This window comes from Girardinichthys multiradiatus, chromosome 2, assembly GCF_021462225.1.
Source record: "Girardinichthys multiradiatus isolate DD_20200921_A chromosome 2, DD_fGirMul_XY1, whole genome shotgun sequence".
In the NCBI taxonomy this organism is placed as follows: Eukaryota; Metazoa; Chordata; class Actinopteri; order Cyprinodontiformes; family Goodeidae; genus Girardinichthys; species Girardinichthys multiradiatus.
In genome coordinates, this window is record NC_061795.1 from 16746534 (window position 1) to 16767215 (window position 20682).

At 38.5% G+C, this 20682-nt stretch overlaps 1 protein-coding gene across 2 annotated transcripts in view; it reads right to left on the bottom strand.

Annotated features, from left to right (window-relative positions):
- mon2 (MON2 homolog, regulator of endosome-to-Golgi trafficking) overlaps positions 1–20682 on the bottom strand; it is a 53328-nt gene that overhangs the window by 27198 nt on the left and 5448 nt on the right. For both annotated transcript variants that reach the window (XM_047386160.1, XM_047386151.1), the window contains exons 2-3: positions 7030–7093; positions 4733–4860 (exon numbers count right to left, since the gene is read on the bottom strand). In XM_047386160.1, coding sequence (XP_047242116.1) covers positions 4733–4860; positions 7030–7093 — 192 coding nt within the window. The remainder of the gene's footprint in view (positions 1–4732; positions 4861–7029; positions 7094–20682) is intronic.

The window sequence follows — 20682 nt, forward strand, 5'->3', positions numbered from 1 at the left end:
TACAATACTATACTACTGTAATACTATATATATATTTCCCTACTACAATACTATACTACTGTAATACTATATATATATTTCCCTACTACAATACTATACTACTGTAATACTATATATATATTTCCCTACTACAATACTATACTACTGTAATACTATATATATATTTCCCTACTACAATACTATACTACTGTAATACTATATATATATTTCCCTACTACAATACTATACTACTGTAATACTATATATATATTTCCCTACTACAATACTATACTACTGTAATACTATATATATATTTCCCTACTACAATACTATACTACTGTAATACTATATATATATTTCCCTACTACAATACTATACTACTGTAATACTATATATATATTTCCCTACTACAATACTATACTACTGTAATACTATATATATATTTCCCTACTACAATACTATACTACTGTAATACTATATATATATTTCCCTACTACAATACTATACTACTGTAATACTATATATATTTCCCTACTACAATACTATACTACTGTAATACTATATATATATTTCCCTACTACAATACTATACTACTGTAATACTATATATATATTTCCCTACTACAATACTATACTACTGTAATACTATATATATATTTCCCTACTACAATACTATACTACTGTAATACTATATATATATTTCCCTACTACAATACTATACTACTGTAATACTATATATATATTTCCCTACTACAATACTATACTACTGTAATACTATATATATATTTCCCTACTACAATACTATACTACTGTAATACTATATATATATTTCCCTACTACAATACTATACTACTGTAATACTATATATATATTTCCCTACTACAATACTATACTACTGTAATACTATATATATATTTCCCTACTACAATACTATACTACTGTAATACTATATATATTTCCCTACTACAATACTATACTACTGTAATACTATATATATATTTCCCTACTACAATACTATACTACTGTAATACTATATATATATTTCCCTACTACAATACTATACTACTGTAATACTATATTACAAATGAAGATATTATACTCTCCACTGCCCTTCAACCATTCACATTTTGTCATGTTACAAATACCAGTTCTTTCATAGGGATCTCTGTGACAGACCAACAAAAAGTCGTGCATAATCATGAAGTGGAAGGAAAAGCACAGCAACATGTGACTCTTTAGGGCTCTCCAAAATAGTTCTGATCATTTTGAGCAGGACTGATATAGAACTGAGAAGCGTTAAATAAAGATAACATGAAGGATAATTAAAAGAAGCATTTTCATGCAATATGTAATTGACAACAGAATGACACTAATGGTACGGGGAGTTTTTATTGTATATATTTTGTTTTAATAGGTCAAAAACTACATGCTTTTTTCTCCCGATAACAACATATACTCATTCTCCCTTCTTAAAGTTGGATTTCTCTGTTCTAGTAGAGATGCTCTCCAAAACAACTGGCTGAGTTTGAGCAATTCTGCAAAGAACAGTGGGCCAAACATTCAGTCTGTAGCTGTGCTAAAGTAATCTTTTATTACCATTTTACAGCCCAGCCAGAGTCCCTACTTGAATCTGATAGAGAATGTATGAAAGAGCTAAAGATTAGGGTGATGGCAATGATGCGATTTGAACAGTGGAAACATCCAAAAAGCTGGCCAGCATATAAAAGCAGTATTTGACTGTCAATAAAGATGTTTCCTTTTTTTTTAATAAAATGTGAATAAAAGTTGATTGTCCTTTTACATTGATTTATTATATTTTGAGGGGTCGCTGGTTTTCCTTCAGTGAAATTTTTGAATGTAAATCTGTTGAGCAATGAAACATTTTGGGTTTAATTGGACCCCAACAGAACTGCAGTAAAACCTGCTTCCCCAAGATACTCAGGGCGGTTGAGAACAAACGCAAAACAAAGTTTGTGGCAGTAAAATGACAAAACCAGAAAAAAAGATCATGGGGCTTGAATGCGTTTACAGGGCACTGTATAACTTCACAAACTGTTTATGAATAAATATACAATTAAACTGTATTAGAAGATCTGTTTTTTGTGGGTTTTTTTGGAGTTAACATTCGTCTGTCTTAAACAGAGCCGTTGCAGACTACCGTATTTTCTGCACTATAAGGCGCACCTTCAATGAATGGCCTATTTTAGAACTTTTTTCATATATAAGGCGCACCGGATTATAAGGCGCATAGAATAGAAGCTACTGCAGTCAAACGTTTGACTGGAGTTGCGTTATGCATCCACTAGATGGAGCTGTGCTAAAGAGAATGTCAACAAAACAGTCAGATAAGTCAGTCAGTCAAACTTTATTGATACACTACAAACCAGCGTTCTGATAACTCCATTCACTCTCATGGTAAGGTCTCCTCTACATAGAAATCTATTGAATAGAGCCAACCGCACGTTAGGAATGCATTGGAGTCTATTAAGTTGAAGTTGAAATCAAACGTTAGTTAAAACGTGAAAGGGAACTTTTCCCCGATTCAGTAAACACGTAAAAGAAACAGTTTGATGCACTAAATCAAACGTGAGTACATTCACAATATAGTAGCGTTAACTGTTGAATTCTCTCGCTGCTGCTCTATTCCCATGTTCGACTGCGTAGCTGACAGCCTTGAGTTTGAACTCAGCATCGTAAGCGTGTCTCTTGAAAGGTGTAATTTTGGGGTCGTTATACACACACAAGTGGTGTTGGACTAGGAGTAAGCACAGTACAGGTGTTTACCGCTATTACTTCAGCGACGCCCCTGACTACGGTAGCCGTAATGCTGCAAGCGGTGCGGCTTTGTAGTTTACCAGTCGTACTGAAACATTTTGACAGAGCGCCGTGTACAACCAGTATGGATCAACCAATTAACCAATTGATCCATATATAAGGCGCTCCAGATTACAAAGCGCACTGTCATTTTTTGAGAAAATTAATGGTTTTTAAGTGCGCCTTATAGTGCGGAAAATACGGTAATTAAATCACTCAGTTCAGTTTAATTTAAAAAGTCATTAAAGCTAGACGTGGATCCTCAGGGTTTTTATCTGCGCCTGCACAGCCACACGGTGTAAAGCTGCTCATACAATCACACAGAGAATAAACCAGTGGTAAATTAAGAGCCGGCGTGCTGGTTACATGTAAGAAAACATGTTACATTGCTACTGATGAGATGCATCCATTTTAGCACTTGGCTCCTCCCTTCCTGTCCTGACAGCGTTGGTGCTAAAACCTCTTTGGGGATTAGTTTGAAGACAATTCAAACAGAGCAAAAAATGTAAAAACGTAAAAACAAATCTTACCCAGCTGTTTTGGTTTACAAATATCCATTCATTCACACAAAACCATTTTACTCCTTTTAGTATGGGTACTTATAACTTGTATTTACATGACAAATCAAAGCTAAATGGACAGAAAAGTTCAACAAAATGCAGGCTCAGAGATGCGGGGTAACTTGTAAGTCAACTGTAAAGCCAGATAGTTTGAAATTGTCAGCCTTTAAGACTTTTTTTTATTACTTTACTTTTGTCAAATAAAGTCCACGCACAGACTTTGAACATGTCGTTTCCTGTTTCACAAACGCATTTCGTTGACATTTTTAAGATCTATCGTTTCGTGTGGAATCTGGCGAAGCGATGAAAATAAAATTAAGAACTTTTTTTAAAACAAAGGAAGGAAAAGTTCCAACTTTGAAAAGGAGTTTTCAAATAATAAAATGATGGGAATCAAGTCATGGTAGGTTTGAAAATTCTGATAATGACTGAGATATGAACCTCCACTACCAGTCAAATGATCTAGATACCCTTTATCACTTCATGGGTCTCTTTATTTTCATGACTATTTACATTGTAGATTCTCACCAAAGGGAACAAAACTGAATGAACACACATGGAATTATATAGTAAACAAAAAGTGTGAAATAACTAAACATTTTTATATTTTAGATTCTTCAAAATAGCCACCCTTTGCTTTGATCTCTTAGCATTCTCTTTATCAGGTGGTCACCTGAAATTGTTTTCCAAAGAGTCTTGAAGGAACTTCCCAGAAGTTCATTGAAAGACGGTCAAAGGTTATCACAGCAAACGGTTGCTAAGGAATCTAAAATATAAAACAAAGTTCATCCACAATTGTTTGTTTGCTACATAATTCCATGTGTTCATTCACAGTTTTGATGCCTTCAGTGACGATCTACGCACAATATAACTAGTCAAGAACATAAAGAAACTGTGTCTATATGTCTTCCTATTTTTATTCTTTTCTATAACATAATAGTTGATATGAAGCCAAAGAGAGAGCACTTTGTGAGAAATGTTTTTTTGCATGCCACACCCACTGAACCATGACAACACAAAGCTCCTCTTCCACATAGCAAATCCAGCTTTAACCCCTAAGATACTGAGTGGAGAGAGTGGCAGACAGACTGAAATGTATCAATGTGTCCACTCGATGTTAATATAAAATACATAAAAAATATATTAAATACTGAAACTGAAATTAAACTTTGGTACATTGTGAAAACAGCGATGTAAAACACAGTCTTGATGATTTGTCTAGTGGAATTCACTGACTGAAAAATAACGAGATGCTCATGAACCAGGAGAAGACTTCATGAGATGCAATAAGAGGAATAAATAGTGTATTTATTTATGCCCTTAAACATTTAGTTGTTTACAACAGCAACTCAAATCCTTGTGAAAGCTCTCTGTCCTTACCTCAGACACTACCTCATGACACATGAGTCTCTGAATGGCAGCCAGACACAGCTGGGTGATCTTTGGCTCCTTGGTGCCGCAGCCCATCAGAAAAGGTTGCACAACCTCTGAGCTGTTCTCCTTCAGCGCTGCAGGAAGACACCAGAAACAGGCACACGGTGTGGAAATCAGAAATGTCAGGCTCAAACAGCAAGGTGCGGTTGTGTGATCTATTCTAATAAAATGTCTCAAAATCAATTAAAATACAAACATGAATTCATAGAAAAATTGATGATGAAACTTGAAATGTACAAAGAAACTGGAGATTTTCAACTTGATAGGTGGTTAAGCGGTCAGGAAGTCAGAAATCCCCTCCTTTTCCGATCAGTGAATACGCCCTCCCTAATCGCTATCAGGTCATCATTACAGCAACACTGTTCGGTGTGGAAGTGGCTAGTGAGTGAAGAAAACTCAGTTATCTATTTTCAGTATCTGTGAAGCACAGAGAAAGAGAAGCTAAAAAACAATATTTATGAGACTTGTCTGTGGTTCCTTCAGGCTGCGGGAGAGCGAGAGGGAACAAGACTTTAAGCAGATAACAGTAAGGCAGAAAAGAGAACATAAAATTAGCTTTTTTTAGCTAGTTTTGTGTTTTTAACGCTTGTATTAGGGTTGCACAATCTATTGGGAATATATGGTAATTCCAATATCATTGATACAATAATTATATCGCAAAGAACTGTTTAGAGTGCAATAATTGCTGGCTAATATATTCTAAGTGTTTTAAACTTACATTTTACATGCTAGTGTAATATGCAACCATTTGGAAAGCGTCTCACGACAGCAGATGTTCGCACCAGACACAAATGACATTCCCAAAATGCTAAAGGTCACAGAGTGATGGAAGCGCAGATGAAAGGGAGAGAGAACCCGGAAATTGGTAATTTTTTACCTGATTTCATCATCCCAATATTTTTCAATATTATCGCCGTTGCCAGATTTTCAAATATTGCATAGCCCTTGCATTAGCTAAAAACGAATACATGTCATATTTTGAATTACAAACAGCCATCTACTGAATTGTAATTCTGGGGTTGAAGGCATCCTTCTTCAAACAGATACCATTTCCAGAAACACAGACAATGAGACCGATTGCTCTATAATGTTGACTGCTTGTCATTTCAACTGGGCATAGGCACCAGGGGGCAGTGACTATCCACCTAAATGACTAAACATACATTTTGAGTGCAATAACCTATTAAAGCCCCAGCAATCCTTATGATACTAATAGTTTGTATATAAAGACCGTGATGTCCGTAAATTTCGCATCTCGTGCAGCTCCAAGAGTTAGAAATTCCATATAGTCTGCTGATTATAAATGATGGCTAATGCAGATCATGAAACTACTGGTTTGTTCAGTGGGCACAATGCATGGGGTCTGTTGGTTTCCCTATTATACTAAATAGCATAACATTTTTTTAGCCTAATAGATGCCTATTATGCTAAAACATTTCAAGTCTCTAAAACCAAAACCAGAAACAAAGTCTCTTCGCTTGTTTTATGTGAGCCAGTAAACAAGACCGAGTTAACTCTTATCAGTCTGTGATGCGTCACAAAAAATGTTTGTGGAAGTACAAAGAAGTTTCCAGAAAGTAAACCGTTTTTTCAACATTGGCATGTTGCCTGTTCATTCGGCTGCTAACTTTAAACAAGCAGCAAGACTTCAGCAGGTAACCGGAAGCTGAACGTGCAACAGCAATGTTGATTGTTTTAATCCTTTTGATGGGTCCAATTCTATCTGCCAGGGGAACTTGCTGGATTAGAAAATGTTGGCAATATTTTAGAAATCTCACAGTTGAAGTAATGGTCTACTACAAGCAATGTACACAGAGATTGATGATGACAAGTAGTATTGCCAACCTCACCAGTCATGCTAAAAAACTAAGGAGAGCTAAACTCTAATGATTTTGCCTTTGTTTTAAAACAAAAGTGAGTTTTGTTTAGGTGCAGAGCTGTGTAACACTGACTGCTCTCTCAAAAAGATGGTCTGATGTCGCCTCTGGCACAAATACAGTATAAATAATTAATGACAGATTACAGATAGGCAGCTACGGACTCCTTTATAGTTAACCATAAATGCATGAATGAAAGAAAGATGTAGCACGACAATAAATAAAAAGTTTTTATTTCAGTAACATCTATTTAATATATGTGTAGTACTGTTAACATAGTGATGACTTCTTAGCCCACAATAAAATGATTTTTCACATTAGAAAAGCAAGGTATCCCCTCCTCCCCTTTCATATAATACCACCTACCTGCCAGTATTTCTGTATTCCTGGCTGCAATTGTTTTAATCCTCACGATGCCAGACTCTGCAGCCTAGAAGAAAATAGAACGGACAGATAAATAAATATGCCTCAACTTCAGTGGGATGTGCTGCTGGGTACTGATTTCCCAAGTGAGATGTCTGTGAGATAGGAACAAAAAACAGGGGACATGAAAGCAGACGGACACAAGGAAAAGGTGAAATGGAGAGTAAAACTGGAGCTTCTGCAAGTAAACCAGATTGACAGCTTTAGTATAAAGATGTCCTTATCTTTCATCGGGGAGCCATGGAATCTACATTGGTATGGGTTTGTCCTGTAATCGGTGGGTTGCCGGTTCGAACCCAGGGTCTGTCAGTCTCAGTCGTTGTGTCCTTGGGCAAGTCACTTCAACCACCTTGCCTGCTGATGGTGATCAGAGGGCTCGGTGGCAGCTGTGTATGGCAGCCTTACTTCTGTCAGTGTTCCCCCAGGGCAGCTGTGGCTACATTGTAGCTCACCACTGTCATTGTGTGAATGTGTGGATGACTGATTGTAGTGTAAAGTGCTTTGGGGTCTCTGGGGACTTGATAAAGCACTATACAAGTGAACATCATTTACCGTCTACCTGTGTATCTTTTTTTTTTTTTGGAGCAGCTTAAACATTACTACTACCATCATTTTAAGGGAATTCATCTTTCACCAGTACATCCTAAAGTATTCATACCCTTGGACCGTTTTTCGCCTTTTGTCAGGTTACAAGCACAAACTGCATTGTATTTAATTAGGATTGTATGTGACAGACCAAAAGTAGTTCATAATGAAAAATAGGAAAATGCTACATTAATTTCAAAATTTTTTCAAATACAAAAAAGGTGTGTAATGCATTTTATTCAGTCCCCCTACGTAGGAACATCCTTAGAACCACCTTTAGCAGCAATCACAGCTGCAAGTCTTTTTATAAAACAGCTCAAGCGCCCTCTGTTTTGCCACTCTTACACACATAAATGCTTTGATCTAAACCAGGACTCCCCAACTAAAATAGCAGGAGGTCCACTACGTCCATCATCCAAACACTTTGGGGTCTGAACAAATCAACTGACAAAAATATTTTCTTTCATTTTTATTTAACATTTAATTAACACTAGAGTTTTTTTTTTTTTTTAACTACTAATCAATTCTTCATAGGCCCAAGAAATCATCTGCTTAACAAAAAAGTGCAATCCAATATTAAATGCACTTTGAATGGCACAGTTGAGCTGGGTCAGTACATCTTGGTAGAACAGTTCTGCTCTCCTTGTGCTTGTGGCAGGCATGGCTCTTTGCTTAACCTTTTCCTTAAGTTCTTGTCCTTCTTTTCCGTCTTTAAGTGTTTCTGCCACATCTTCCATGCACTCTTTGATCATTTCCCAGTCAGCGAAAGGCTTTTTGTGTTTTCCTAAAATCCACTGTACTGACAGTGACCACTTGTACGCTTGCTGTTGTGTTGTAAGAGATTGTGTTTGCCGTGTAGCTCACTCATACTGTCCCTTTAGTTCATTTATTCTCCTGGTCCTACTGTTAGACCCAGGCGGACAGCTGTGGTTGAAGTTCTTAAGTTTGGTTTCATAATGTCTCTTTAGATTTCCACTCTTTATTAGTCCAACTGATTCAGAACATAGAAGGCAGACTGGCCATACACCCAACAGATGTTAAAAGAAAAGCGTATGCATCTGTCCATTCATCTTTAAAAGTATGATTTTCATAGTCAGCTTTACGTATTTTTGACAAAGTCATCTTCTTTTATTCCCTCATCTGTGCACCACCAAGTCATGGTACAGTGAGCAAGCGTGAGCTCCCAAGCTAGTAACCTAGCAGCTATTAAGAGTAATGTTAATAGTGCCACAACACACTACACTGACGGCTGGAGTTGGAGCTTCAGCCGCCATAGCTCCAGCCGTCAGTGGGTCAGTGGAAACACAACTGGTACTGTTCAGAGTAGAGCGAAACCAAGTGGAGAGGAGCCTGTTCAAAAGTCAGACGTGGCAGCCGGCAGGAATAAAATGTCTATATCTATCTACATAGTAAATGAGAAAATGCTTTGTGGTCCAGACTAAACGCTTTCTGGTTCCAGATTTGGACCGGAGTCCAGGCTTTGGGGACCCCTGATCTAAACCGTTCATTAGTGGCTCTGGCTGTATGTTAGGATTTCTGTCCTACTAGAAGGTGTCTCTTTGCCTCAGTCTCAAACACTTTGTGTTCGTCTATCACGTTATATAGAAAGGTTTAAGGGGTATGAATACTTTTGCGAGGCAATCCAAATAACAACTTCCTAAGTTACATGCAGTTATGGAGATTTAAGAATAATGGTAAAAGAAAAACACACAAAGTGAACGAGGGCACTTTAAAGCTGCCCAGCTTCTATATTTTATCTCATATCTACGTTATCCTACATTTGACACAATGGCAGCAACATATCTGTATTATCTGACCATTACTATGCCATTCCCATGCCATGTAAACAACCAGAAGATCAAGTCACTGTGGAGAGCTGCGACTCATAATCTGCCAAACTGTATTTGTCACCAAGCAACACCAGTTTAGCAGCTTTGGGCTTTTTATTCAAACCGAGGCAGGCCTTACGCCCTACAGCTCCTTGAAAAATTAAACTCTGAAAAAATGCTGCACTCCTTCCTCTCCTTCCTTAACCAACTGAAACCTCCTCAGTACAGTGGTGTGGTGTTAAGGCAAGGGCTACAAGAGTGCAGGCCAGTATTGAACACAGGTTACAGCAGGCGGGTTTCAAAGAGGAATAAAAGCTGCTGCACTGATTACCCAACCGAGACGAAGAAATCCAGACAATTTGTCTTTGGTTGTGGGGGACCACTGGATGTTTTACAAATCTTACGCTATCTCATCGGTCTGAGAAAATAATGCTATATGTTCAGTTGTAGAGCATAGACTCCAAAGCTAAAGGCCAGGGAGTTGTGCCTATTTTTTTCATGAAGGTGCAAGTAGATTGGAATATCACTGAAAAGTTATATTCTTTAAGTAATTAAATTTAACAAAATCAAACTAATATACACACCCTTCTATTGATACATTGGAAGTGTTTATTTCCGTTTATTTGGATGACTATGGCTTATAGCCGAGGACAAAACAGTCTTTGTGTTCTCAGAAAACTAAAATATGACAACAGATCAATAAAAGAATAACTTTTTAATTTAGAAAGGCAGACCTACTGAAAACCATGTCCTTGCACTGTACAGTATGAGCACCCAATACTTGGTCTGGGCTCCTTTAGCATGTATTACTGCACCAATGTGGTGTAGCAAGGAGATGATCAGCCTCTGGGTCCTTCTGGTCTTCAGGTCATTTGTATTGTTGGTTATAGTGTCTCATCTTCCTCTTGATGATATTCCATAGATTCTTTATGGGGTTCAGTGTCAGGTGAGTTGGCTGCTAATGGTACCTTTGTCAAAGTGAGCAGACCTGCTAGAAAATGACATCAGCATGTCCTGAAAGCTATTCAGCAGAGACAGCCATGAAGAGCTCTAAAACGTCTCTGTAGACAGTTATCCTGACTTTGGACTTAATAAAATACAGTGTGACCAAGCACAGCAGATTCCATGGCTCCCCAACTTATCACGGTCTGTAGGAGCTTCTCACTGGACCTCAAGCAGCTCAGATTCTGTTCCTCTCCCTACTCTGGAACCTTGATTTGCAAATGAAATGCAAAACTTACCTTTATCTGAAAGCAGGAGTTTTCAGGACTAGTTTAACAGAGGGAATGTGACAGCTGCAGCCCATTTCCTCAATACATCTGTGTGTTTTGGCTCTTGAAGCACCAACACCAAGCAGAACCAATGCCTTATGAAACTCCCCCAAACTCTTGAATGGGTTTTGCGTTACAATCCTTCCAATGCTTAGTCAGCCCTGCTGCTTGTGCACCTTTTTTCACCGCACGTTTTCCTTTCACGTAACTTTCCAAAAACATGCCTCGATACAGCACTTTGACCAGTCAGCTTCTTTGTGACTCTTTGTTGTTTACTCTCATTGTGAAGGGTGTCAATGACTGACTTCTGGACATCTGCCATGGTTGTGGTCCTTAATTGGAAATGAAATCACATTTCTGAATTAAGAATCATTTTACTTATGACGGATGCTATTATGTAAAACTTTCATTTTCTGAGAAACTGCAGCTTGGGTTTTTTGGGGGAAATGCATCACTCTGTATTATAATAATCTGTATACGAGATTCCTTTGTCGTACTAAATAACTGAAAGAAACAAACTTTTCAATCATAGTCTAACTTTTAGAGACGTCCCTGTACTAAAAAGCTGTGGTAAATTATGTCTTCAGACATCTGAGTGCAATTTTGGAGTTAGGTTGTAAGGGCACACTGTGTGGGTGTGCCTCGTTTCTCGGGTTTTTGCAATTTAACATGTAAACAAGAAAATAAATAAATTTTCCTAACTGGAACCTCATGCTACGAGCACATTTTAAAGATTTTCTCATCTAGAATGAGGTTGATTATTGGCGGCTGTTAAAACGAACCAGCATCACAAAATGAAAGATGACATTTTTGTGTCCAATGAACTGATATTAATCAATATAATTATTCCTTCACATTTTGCCCGTCAAGTTGGGGATAGGTGAAGAGGTTGACAGGCATACACAACACAAAGTGAATTCTGGCTCTCAGTAGAAAAGAAACCAGGAAGCATCACTACTTTCACTTCTTCTAAGAAGCCTTTTTAGAGTGGAGAGCCTTAAAGCGGAACTGACCCACATCTGCAAACCAGATGTATTACAAAAGCAACAGAGGGACTCATCAGGGCATCCTCTGTAGAAATGTGTCCGCAGTGTCTGCAGAGCTCAGCGGTTTTCACGAGCTGACTTAGCTGGCTGTGATAAATGTGCTCGTTCGGTCAGACCTTCAGCGTCGCACTGTTAAATCCCAAAACTCTTATTTTGTCCTAAGTCATTTTATTCATTTATTCTTTAATACTGAAGCAAAAGCAATGGTTGCTTCACTTTGTGGTCCCAGATAGAATGCTATAATTTAAACAAAGAGAGAAAAAAATAATCTAAATGGTCTTTTTAGGGAACTCCAAACCACTGCCTGTGATGCAGTGTTATTGTAGGAGACAGATTGTGAAACCTGGAATAAATTAATAAAGACGGGTTGGAAATAAAATGATAGGAGAGCCAGAAGATTCTGTATTACACCGCCTTGCAAAAGTATTTCTACCCCTTGAACTTTTTCCCCACCAACTTTACAGGCACCATCTTTCTAACGTCTTGCCAAGGCTTTAGGGGATGGTTACAGAACATTAGTGAACAAACCTCATCATAGCGATCAAGGAACACACCGGGGACAGGTCAGGGGTAAAATTGTGGAGATATTTGGGTCAACGGGATACCTACTAAAACATGGCTGTCCACATCCACAAACCAGCTGGCTGGCCAAGAAGAGCATTGATCAGAAAGCAGCCAACAGTTCCAAAGTGACTCTGGTTAAGATGCAGAGTTCTGCCACTTATTTGGGAGAATCTGTAACTATGAGTCATGCACTCTATACATCTGGCATTATTAAAAGAAAGAGGTAATTGAAGAAAAAAGCCATCAGAAGTCTTGTTTGCCACAAGCACATGTAGGTGGTGCAGCAAAGAAAGCAAAATCATCTGGTTGGATGAGAAAAACGTAACTTCTTGGCCCACATGGAAAATTTCATATGTGGAGTAAAACTAACAATGCACATCACTCTGAATACCACATTCCCACCTAGAGACGGGTACAGAATTTGGTACTTTTAGAGGTACCGACCAAATTCATTCGGTCGGTACCTCCGAGTACTACCGAGTACCAACTCACGTAACATCAAACGGTACCATGTTTGGGTACCTAAACGCATCATAGTGACACTGAGGAAGAGGAAGAGTGGGTGATTTTCCATGCCAGACATGAACACAGCATTCAATGCACAAGACGTCAGCAGCCGCTGGTACAGTCAAAAAGCAAGCATGGCTGAGAAAAAGCAATCAAAAGTTTGGCTCCATTTTTCAAAGTGCGTGGCAAATTACACTCGCTGCAATATTTGCGACATGAAGTACAAGGCCATCACAGGGAATACGTCTAACTTGAGGAAGCACCTGGTTTAACATATGTATTTTATCAAAGCTAAAGAATGCACAATTTTCAAGAGCCTCAGATCTACGGCTGCAGCTTCTACATTCAGCTCTGTTAGCGCGCCTGCATCCACGAGCAACTCGTCTGCAGGCAACAGCGATGATGCAAGTGAGGCAGCAATATCAGCATCTTCATCTTCTCCTGGTAAGTAATCCTAGTGACATGACATTAGCAATAGCATGACATTTTAATTTGCATTAGTTATTATTATGAGCTTGGTACCTCGTATTTTGTAATGTTAGTTTCATTTGAAATTTATTACCACAAAAACACACACAAAATTACCAAAATTTGGTACTGTTCAGTACCGGTATCAATTTCCAGGTACCGAGTATCGGTAAAGTATCGGTTCAAAAGGTGAAAGGTACCCATCCCTATCCCCACCATGAAACATGGTAGTGGCACCATCACACTGTTGGGTTGTTTTTCTTTAGCAGGCACAGGAAAGCTGGTCAGATGGAAGGGAAGCCTGACGGAGCTAATAAAGGGCAAGCCTGGAAGAAAACATGCTACGAGCTGCATAGACTTGAGAGTAGGGGTGGAGGTTTCCTTTTCCAGCAAGAACACGACCCGAAACACACCACTCAAGCCACAATGAAACAGTTTAAGTTTTCAGAAATTGCACAGACAAAATTGGTGCCATTTTCTAAAAATCCTAATTTATTTGGTAAATAACATCCTGGTACATATGGAGGAGAAAAAGACAACCATAGGGGGCCAACACAGCATCACTGAAGAGCAACAGCCAATATTCTGCTTGTTGGTGTGTTGCACAGCAGGACCCAAGTAAATGAAAGAATGCTGTTCCAAACTGAGAAGTTTCAGTGATAATGTAAGCAAGCGCAGGTTTAGGGGAAAACCTGAGATGATCTCTGGAGGGCTGGCTTTCACACCTGGGGAAAGGATGATTGTATCGACCAGGAAACTTTCAGGGTGAGAAATCAATATTTGAGGCAGAAGCTTCATAATGACCCGACGCAAGGCTACGGAGCCAACAATAGATGTAAAATCAGCTGTTTGTTTATGATCCAGCTTGACTGCAGAAGCAGTCTTCATAATATATCAATCTAATGTTCAGGGTCTAGATATGCGAGAGGAACACAGGAGAACAGAAATGAATGTCTATCCTATCTCTTTTCCTCATTTGAATGCTATCTTCATCCAAGGTTAAGCAACCAGAAAAAAAAGCACACACACAGCTGAACTGAGCTGATACACAAACATTTCCATTTCAAGCTACTGCTTCTTTGGCCCTTCACAGAGTAACCTGTCTGGCCACAGACCCACACACATTAAACTGTGACCCAGTTGGACCTGGGAATTGCATGCATGGAAGAATCATCTGATTTTGATTCAATTAGCAAACCACTGTCTGACTGTACTCCAGTCAAAAGTAAAAACAACAGAATAGCGGATCTTGTCCGCAGAGTCGGAAAATATTCCTCCCTTTCCCAACAGTACATGTTTTGTGTATTATTAAACCTGTATTTATTGCTTAGAACAAAAGAAGGCCCAAAGTAGGGTCTGAACTCTGACCCAACAATATACACAGACGTAAGCAGATGGGGCGATTTAGATGTTTATTTTTCTGCTGTCGAATTCAGTCAAACTGCAACACAGGAACAAGTCTCAGCAGTCGCTGCCAGAGCAGAGAGTCCTTCCAAGGAATGGAGAAAAAACAACAAACCACTGGAATAAAATTACATTTAGACAAGTCTGGAAAACTAACTTGTGACATTTAATCCCAGACAGATTTAAACCGTCCACAACTAGGTATGGACTGATGTAGTCTCTCAGTATGCTAGGAGGCTATAGTCCTCGATGCGGCTGTCCCGGGTTCGAGTCCCAGACCCAGCGACCTTTGCCGAATATCTCCCCACTCTCTTTGCCCACTTTCCTGTCTACCCACTGTTGAAAAATAAAAGGCGTCTAGTGCCGAAAAACAAATAAAACAAATCATATTTTTTTTATTTAAAACATATAGTCCTAATACTTCCAAAACAAACTCATTATAATAGTTAAAAATAACATCACAGTAAACAAAAATATACAAAAAACACTTCAAAATTTAACAAGTTTGCATTACGTGGTTAAAATGTTGGGCTATCTGCAGGTGTAGCTGTGCAGATACTGTAAAATAATTGGAAAACATCCCTTTACCTGTAGCAGAAACCATTTATACTGCAGTGAGTTTGTAGAGAAGTTAATAAATCTGGCCCCCTGTTTTAGTTGCTTTTAGTAACTTAAAACAACTCAAACGGTAACTTTCTACACCCATGGGATCCGTTGCTATATTAGTGGATAATAACCACCAACACTTTCAAGAGAGATAATTAAGTTTGACAGCCCGATGCGAGCTGACAGCTTCAGGAAACATAATTTTGCATCGTAACGTAGATGTGGTCCGGCTGAAAAAAACAGCAGCAAACCTGACAACCATCTCTTGTGAAACTGTATATGATTATGATTCACTAATATGGTGATTTTCATAATGGATATGAGGCTGTTGGACCTTTTTACATTTTTCCACAAACTCATGGGAATCATTCTAAGTTAAGGGACAACTGATAATTTCACAAAAAAATATCCCTTTAGATTTAAAAGGAATAAATCTTACAAACGTAAGAACATCAAACATTCATCTCAACGTTACAACATACACAGGCATGACATTTCCACTGTAGTTTTAAGAACAACCTTCAGCATCTTCGTATGGATGAAGACATTTTCAGAAACTACACTCAACAGCAGCTTTTTATGAATAACAAACAACAATTTTGTCTGGACATGGCCTAAAATGAGGGTAAATGCTTGCAGAAGTGGAGAGGAGTCACTTTGAATTATGGAGGAACTATTAGAGCAAAATGGCAAAGACATGCATACTTTGCTCTCCCTGTTGAATCTGAGCTGTTTATTAAACCTGCTCAATATCTTGAACCACAGTCGTGCAATGTTGTTGTGTGCAATATTGCTATTGCAAAAAAGAATGCATGGATACTTAGGATGGGAACCGACTTCGGTACTGTTATAGGTACCAACCGAAGTCCATCTGCACTACCCAGTACTTATTCACGTAAAATAAACGATACCATGTTTCGGTACCTAAACACATCATCGTGACACTAAAGGAGAGGAAGAGTGGGTTTTTATGTCGGACAAGAACACAGCATTGCACGCACAAGTGCATAAGGACGTCAGTAGCCACTGGTACCATCAACAAGTCATGGCTGATAGAAAGCTCTCAAAAGTTTGGCTCCACTTTTCAAAATGGGGTGCTGATTATGCTCGCTGCAATATTTGTGACGCAAAGTACAAGGCTAGCTGCGGGAATGCTTCCAATCTGAGGAAACACCTGATTAAACACAAGATTTTTCTCAAGGCTGAAGAGTGCACAACTTTTGTCAGCCTCAGATCTACAGCTACAACTCCTGCATTCAGCACTGTTAACATGCCTGCCTCCGTTAGCGACTTGCCATCTGCAGCCAGAAACATGGAAGAGAAAACGTTTGAACCAACTGTGATGTTACAATACAAACAGTTGCATGTTGTTCTGATACATTCGATAGATTTGATACATAAACACACACAAGGTTACGAAAACTGGTACCGTTGAGTATCGATACCGTTTCCCAGGTACCAGGCATCGGTACCTTATCGGTTCAAATGTGAAAGGTACCCATTCCTAATGGATACAATATCTTGTAAGCTATAAGAGCGTGATGCATTCACGCTCTGCATATCTAGAACATATTTGGCAAGTTAAACGGACGCTATTTTTCTTTAACACCTGCACCAGGTCCTTAGTGGCTCATTAGGGAATGGTGGGGGACATCAGTATCTCACAGAAGTGAGTACACCCTTCACATTTTTGTAAATATTCTATTGTATCATTCCATGGGTCAACAATGAAGATATGATGCATTGATACAATGTAAAGTAGTCAGTGTACAGCCGCTGGCAACAAGAGTGAGTACAGCCCTAAGGAAAAATGTCAAAGTCATAGCCAAGGTGTCAATATTTTGTGTGGCCAACCTTATTTTCCAGGGCTGCTTTAACTCTCTTTGTCATAGAGTTCACTAGAGCTTCACAGGTTGCTATTTCCACTTCTCATATACCTGGTGGAAGTTGAGGACCTTGTGCTCTTCCATCTTACATTTGAGGGTGACCCACAGTTGCTCAATTGGGTTTAGATCTGGAGACTTGCTTTGCCAGTCCAGCACCTTTACCCTCAGTGTCTTAGCAGCCCAGCACTCATGCAGCCCCAAACAATGACACGCCCACCACCTTTCTTGTCTGTAGACAAGGCATGCCTGTCTTGGTCAACACCCTGAGACTGCAGCTCAGTTTCAGGTTGCTGGCAATCTTCCTATTGCCTCGGCCATCTTCACGTAGAACAACTATTCCTTTTTTTCAGACTCAGAGAGTTATTTGCCATGAGGTGCCATGTTGAACTTCCAGTGACCAGTATGAGGGAGTGTGAGTGATAACACCAAATTTAACACACCTGCTCCCCATTCACCTTGCAGACCTTGTAACACTAACAAGTCACATGACACTGGGGAGGGAATATGGCTAATTGGGCACAATCTGGAGATTTACACTTAAGGGGTGTACTCACTTTTGTTACCATAGACATTAATGGCTGTGTATGGAGTTATTTTAAGAGGACAGCAAATTTACACTGTTATACAAGCTGTATGCTGACTACTTTACATTGTATCAAAGTATCACATCTACAGTGTTGTCCCATAAGAAGATATAATAAAACATTACAAAAATATTAGGGGTGTATGTTTGAGAACTTCATCGACATCGTTATGTTCGCTGTTGTTAAAATGAACCTATTCTGCACTTCATCCAGAATGTACCAATAAGAAAGGATTGATGAGGCCAACTCTGAACTTGTTGCAAAAATGTTCCACTTATGCACACAAGCAAAACTTTCTAACCATTGTTGTTCAGACCGTTTTCCTGTGTCAGGACTGAGACACCATGAGGTCACTGAGGAAATTATTACTACTATGAAGTCTTCCTGAGCCATAGGAGAGGCTGGGTGAGGTAACAGCAATCCAGGCCCTAATTAACAGTGTTTGTACAAATACTTCACCAGTTTAAATAATGTTTAAGAGGTACACAATGTTTTCTGTGAAAACTCTTGAGGAGACTACTGAGATGGAGCCAATTATACCCAATTAACAAAGCACGGAGCTCATCGTCTGAAGCTATGTTTCTCAAACCACCAATGGTATTTTGGCTATAGTGGTACTAGAATTTTGACACAAACTGAAAGATAAACATAAAGCAAATTAATCCTTTTAAACTGAACTGAACTCAGCTGAAACGGTTTGCTACTGCTGAAACATTTATGTTTTACACATGTGTCAGCCATACAGGATTTTGAGGTCAGGAATGGTGTAAAATGACCAACTTTGCTACTTCAAAAATCAGACTTTAGAATCAGAATCAACTTTACTGGCCAAGTTTTTGCACACAACAAGGAATTTGATTTTGGTTTCCCTCACTCACAATGTAGATCAACATCTGTCCAAACAACAACCACAGTGTGCAATAACAAATAAATATGGACAAAGAACGGTATTACAAGTGTTTGTGTGTCTTGAAGGGGTCCTTCCTGTTTACTTTTCCAACTTGGAACTCAGAAAAGCAGACTCTGGAGTACAATTTGGACACAAATAAACCACATTCCCTTTTTTATGAGAAAACGCCACAAACTGGAATACCTAAACTCCTGTAGTACTGCTCTTTTAAAAATGTTTGCCAGTACGGTGGTACTCAGAAAGCTTAATGTTTGCTGAGGTGGTACTCTTCAGTACCACATTTTTGGGCCAATTTCCTTCAGGGATTGCCACAGCTTGTGGTTGGATGAAAAGAACATGTTAGATCGTGGAGAATCAGAACATGTTGACACCAAAGCAGAGAAATTGGATATAATCTATATGGCTATTCTACCTATAGCTGTTCTACACTCCTATTTGATTCTCTTATCCTTTTTACTCAAAATACATGTAATTTGGATAAAAGCTCAAAACATTTTTCAAACTTCTCACTGAAAACAGAGATGTTTCCTTTGTTCTCTTTAATTCAGTTCCTTTCTGCTCTGTCCCAGTAGACCCCTCAGACTTTCCTTGTGTGAATCAGGAAACCAGACCTTACAAAAATACAAAATCTACTTAAAAATGGTTAAAAAGACATCTTGAAATAATAACCCCAAACTATTCAGATGCTGTGACGTGATCTAGAAGAGGAGCAAGAGTTAGCTGAGTCAGGTTAATGAGTCGCTCAATGAATGAAATCCAGTTTGAAAAATGGAAAAGTGTGAACAGCTCCACATCATTTAGTGTTAGCTAACGGGATCACCTTGTACAGTATTAACCAAAACCGGTCTAAAACAAACGAGGCAATAAAGTTGTCCTCATGCACATCAGAAAATAGATGTGGTCATCATCTCTTTGTTGTATAGCTAATGAAAGCATTAGTGGTTTTGTTATTTGCAATTGGACAAAAAAACGTAAAAAAGACGTTTCTCATTTGTGCCAAAAGAGTTTTCTTTTGCTTACTTGCATGTTGAGTCAATGGGGAGTGGGTGAACAATGGTATGGAGTTAAATTTGTCTCAATATTATTCAATCAAACAAAAAGCTAATCTCAATCAAAAAATATTAAGTTGTGATCAAAACTTTCAGAGTTGTAACAATTTTTTTTTTTTTTAAATGGAATATTTTATTTTGGGCAGAAAAAAAATCTTTTGATAAAACTTTTTTTGATTAAAATGACTCATTTTTTCTCACGAAGAGAAAAAAGTTATTTGCAAAACATAAATTTTTATTTGCGCATGTCAAAAATCTTTGGTTACGAGTCTCGCTTTTTTGGTTTTGACGCTCTCTGTTTTTGGTTGAACTCAACGAATTTTGAGTTTTGGGAACATGAACATCCTGGGCGGGGCCTAAAGACGAACGATGTAAGACGTTTCCCTATTGGTTAGCGCTGACTAAAGCAGCAGACTCTGATCCCCCGCATCTCTGAACTTCTGCTCGAACTGCTGGGCTTGCAGCTTCGCTTCAGTGAGGAGACATCAACTGTACAGAAGAAAACTGCGGTCAAGTGAGCCGACACCAGCTTTCTCTTAAAGATTAGCGTCGGGCATACAAGGCGCATTACGGTAATGGAGCAGAAAGGACTCCGATCCTGGCAACGGTTGAGAAAATAAGAGGAAAACAGAAAAGTAACCTACAGAACATTTATATTAATTAAATTTTTACAACTTTCACATTCATGTTTTATGTAAAAGAATAAATATTTTATATTTTACTGTACAGTTTTGGAGAAATATCTTGTCAAAATACCTCAAAATGCTCAACCATTATATGCATTTGTCCCAGCTTCAGGAATTTATTTCTCCAAAACCATGAGAGGTGACAACACAATCTCTTCAGATTATATTAGAGGGTCATCTATATTATAACCAGAATTAGTA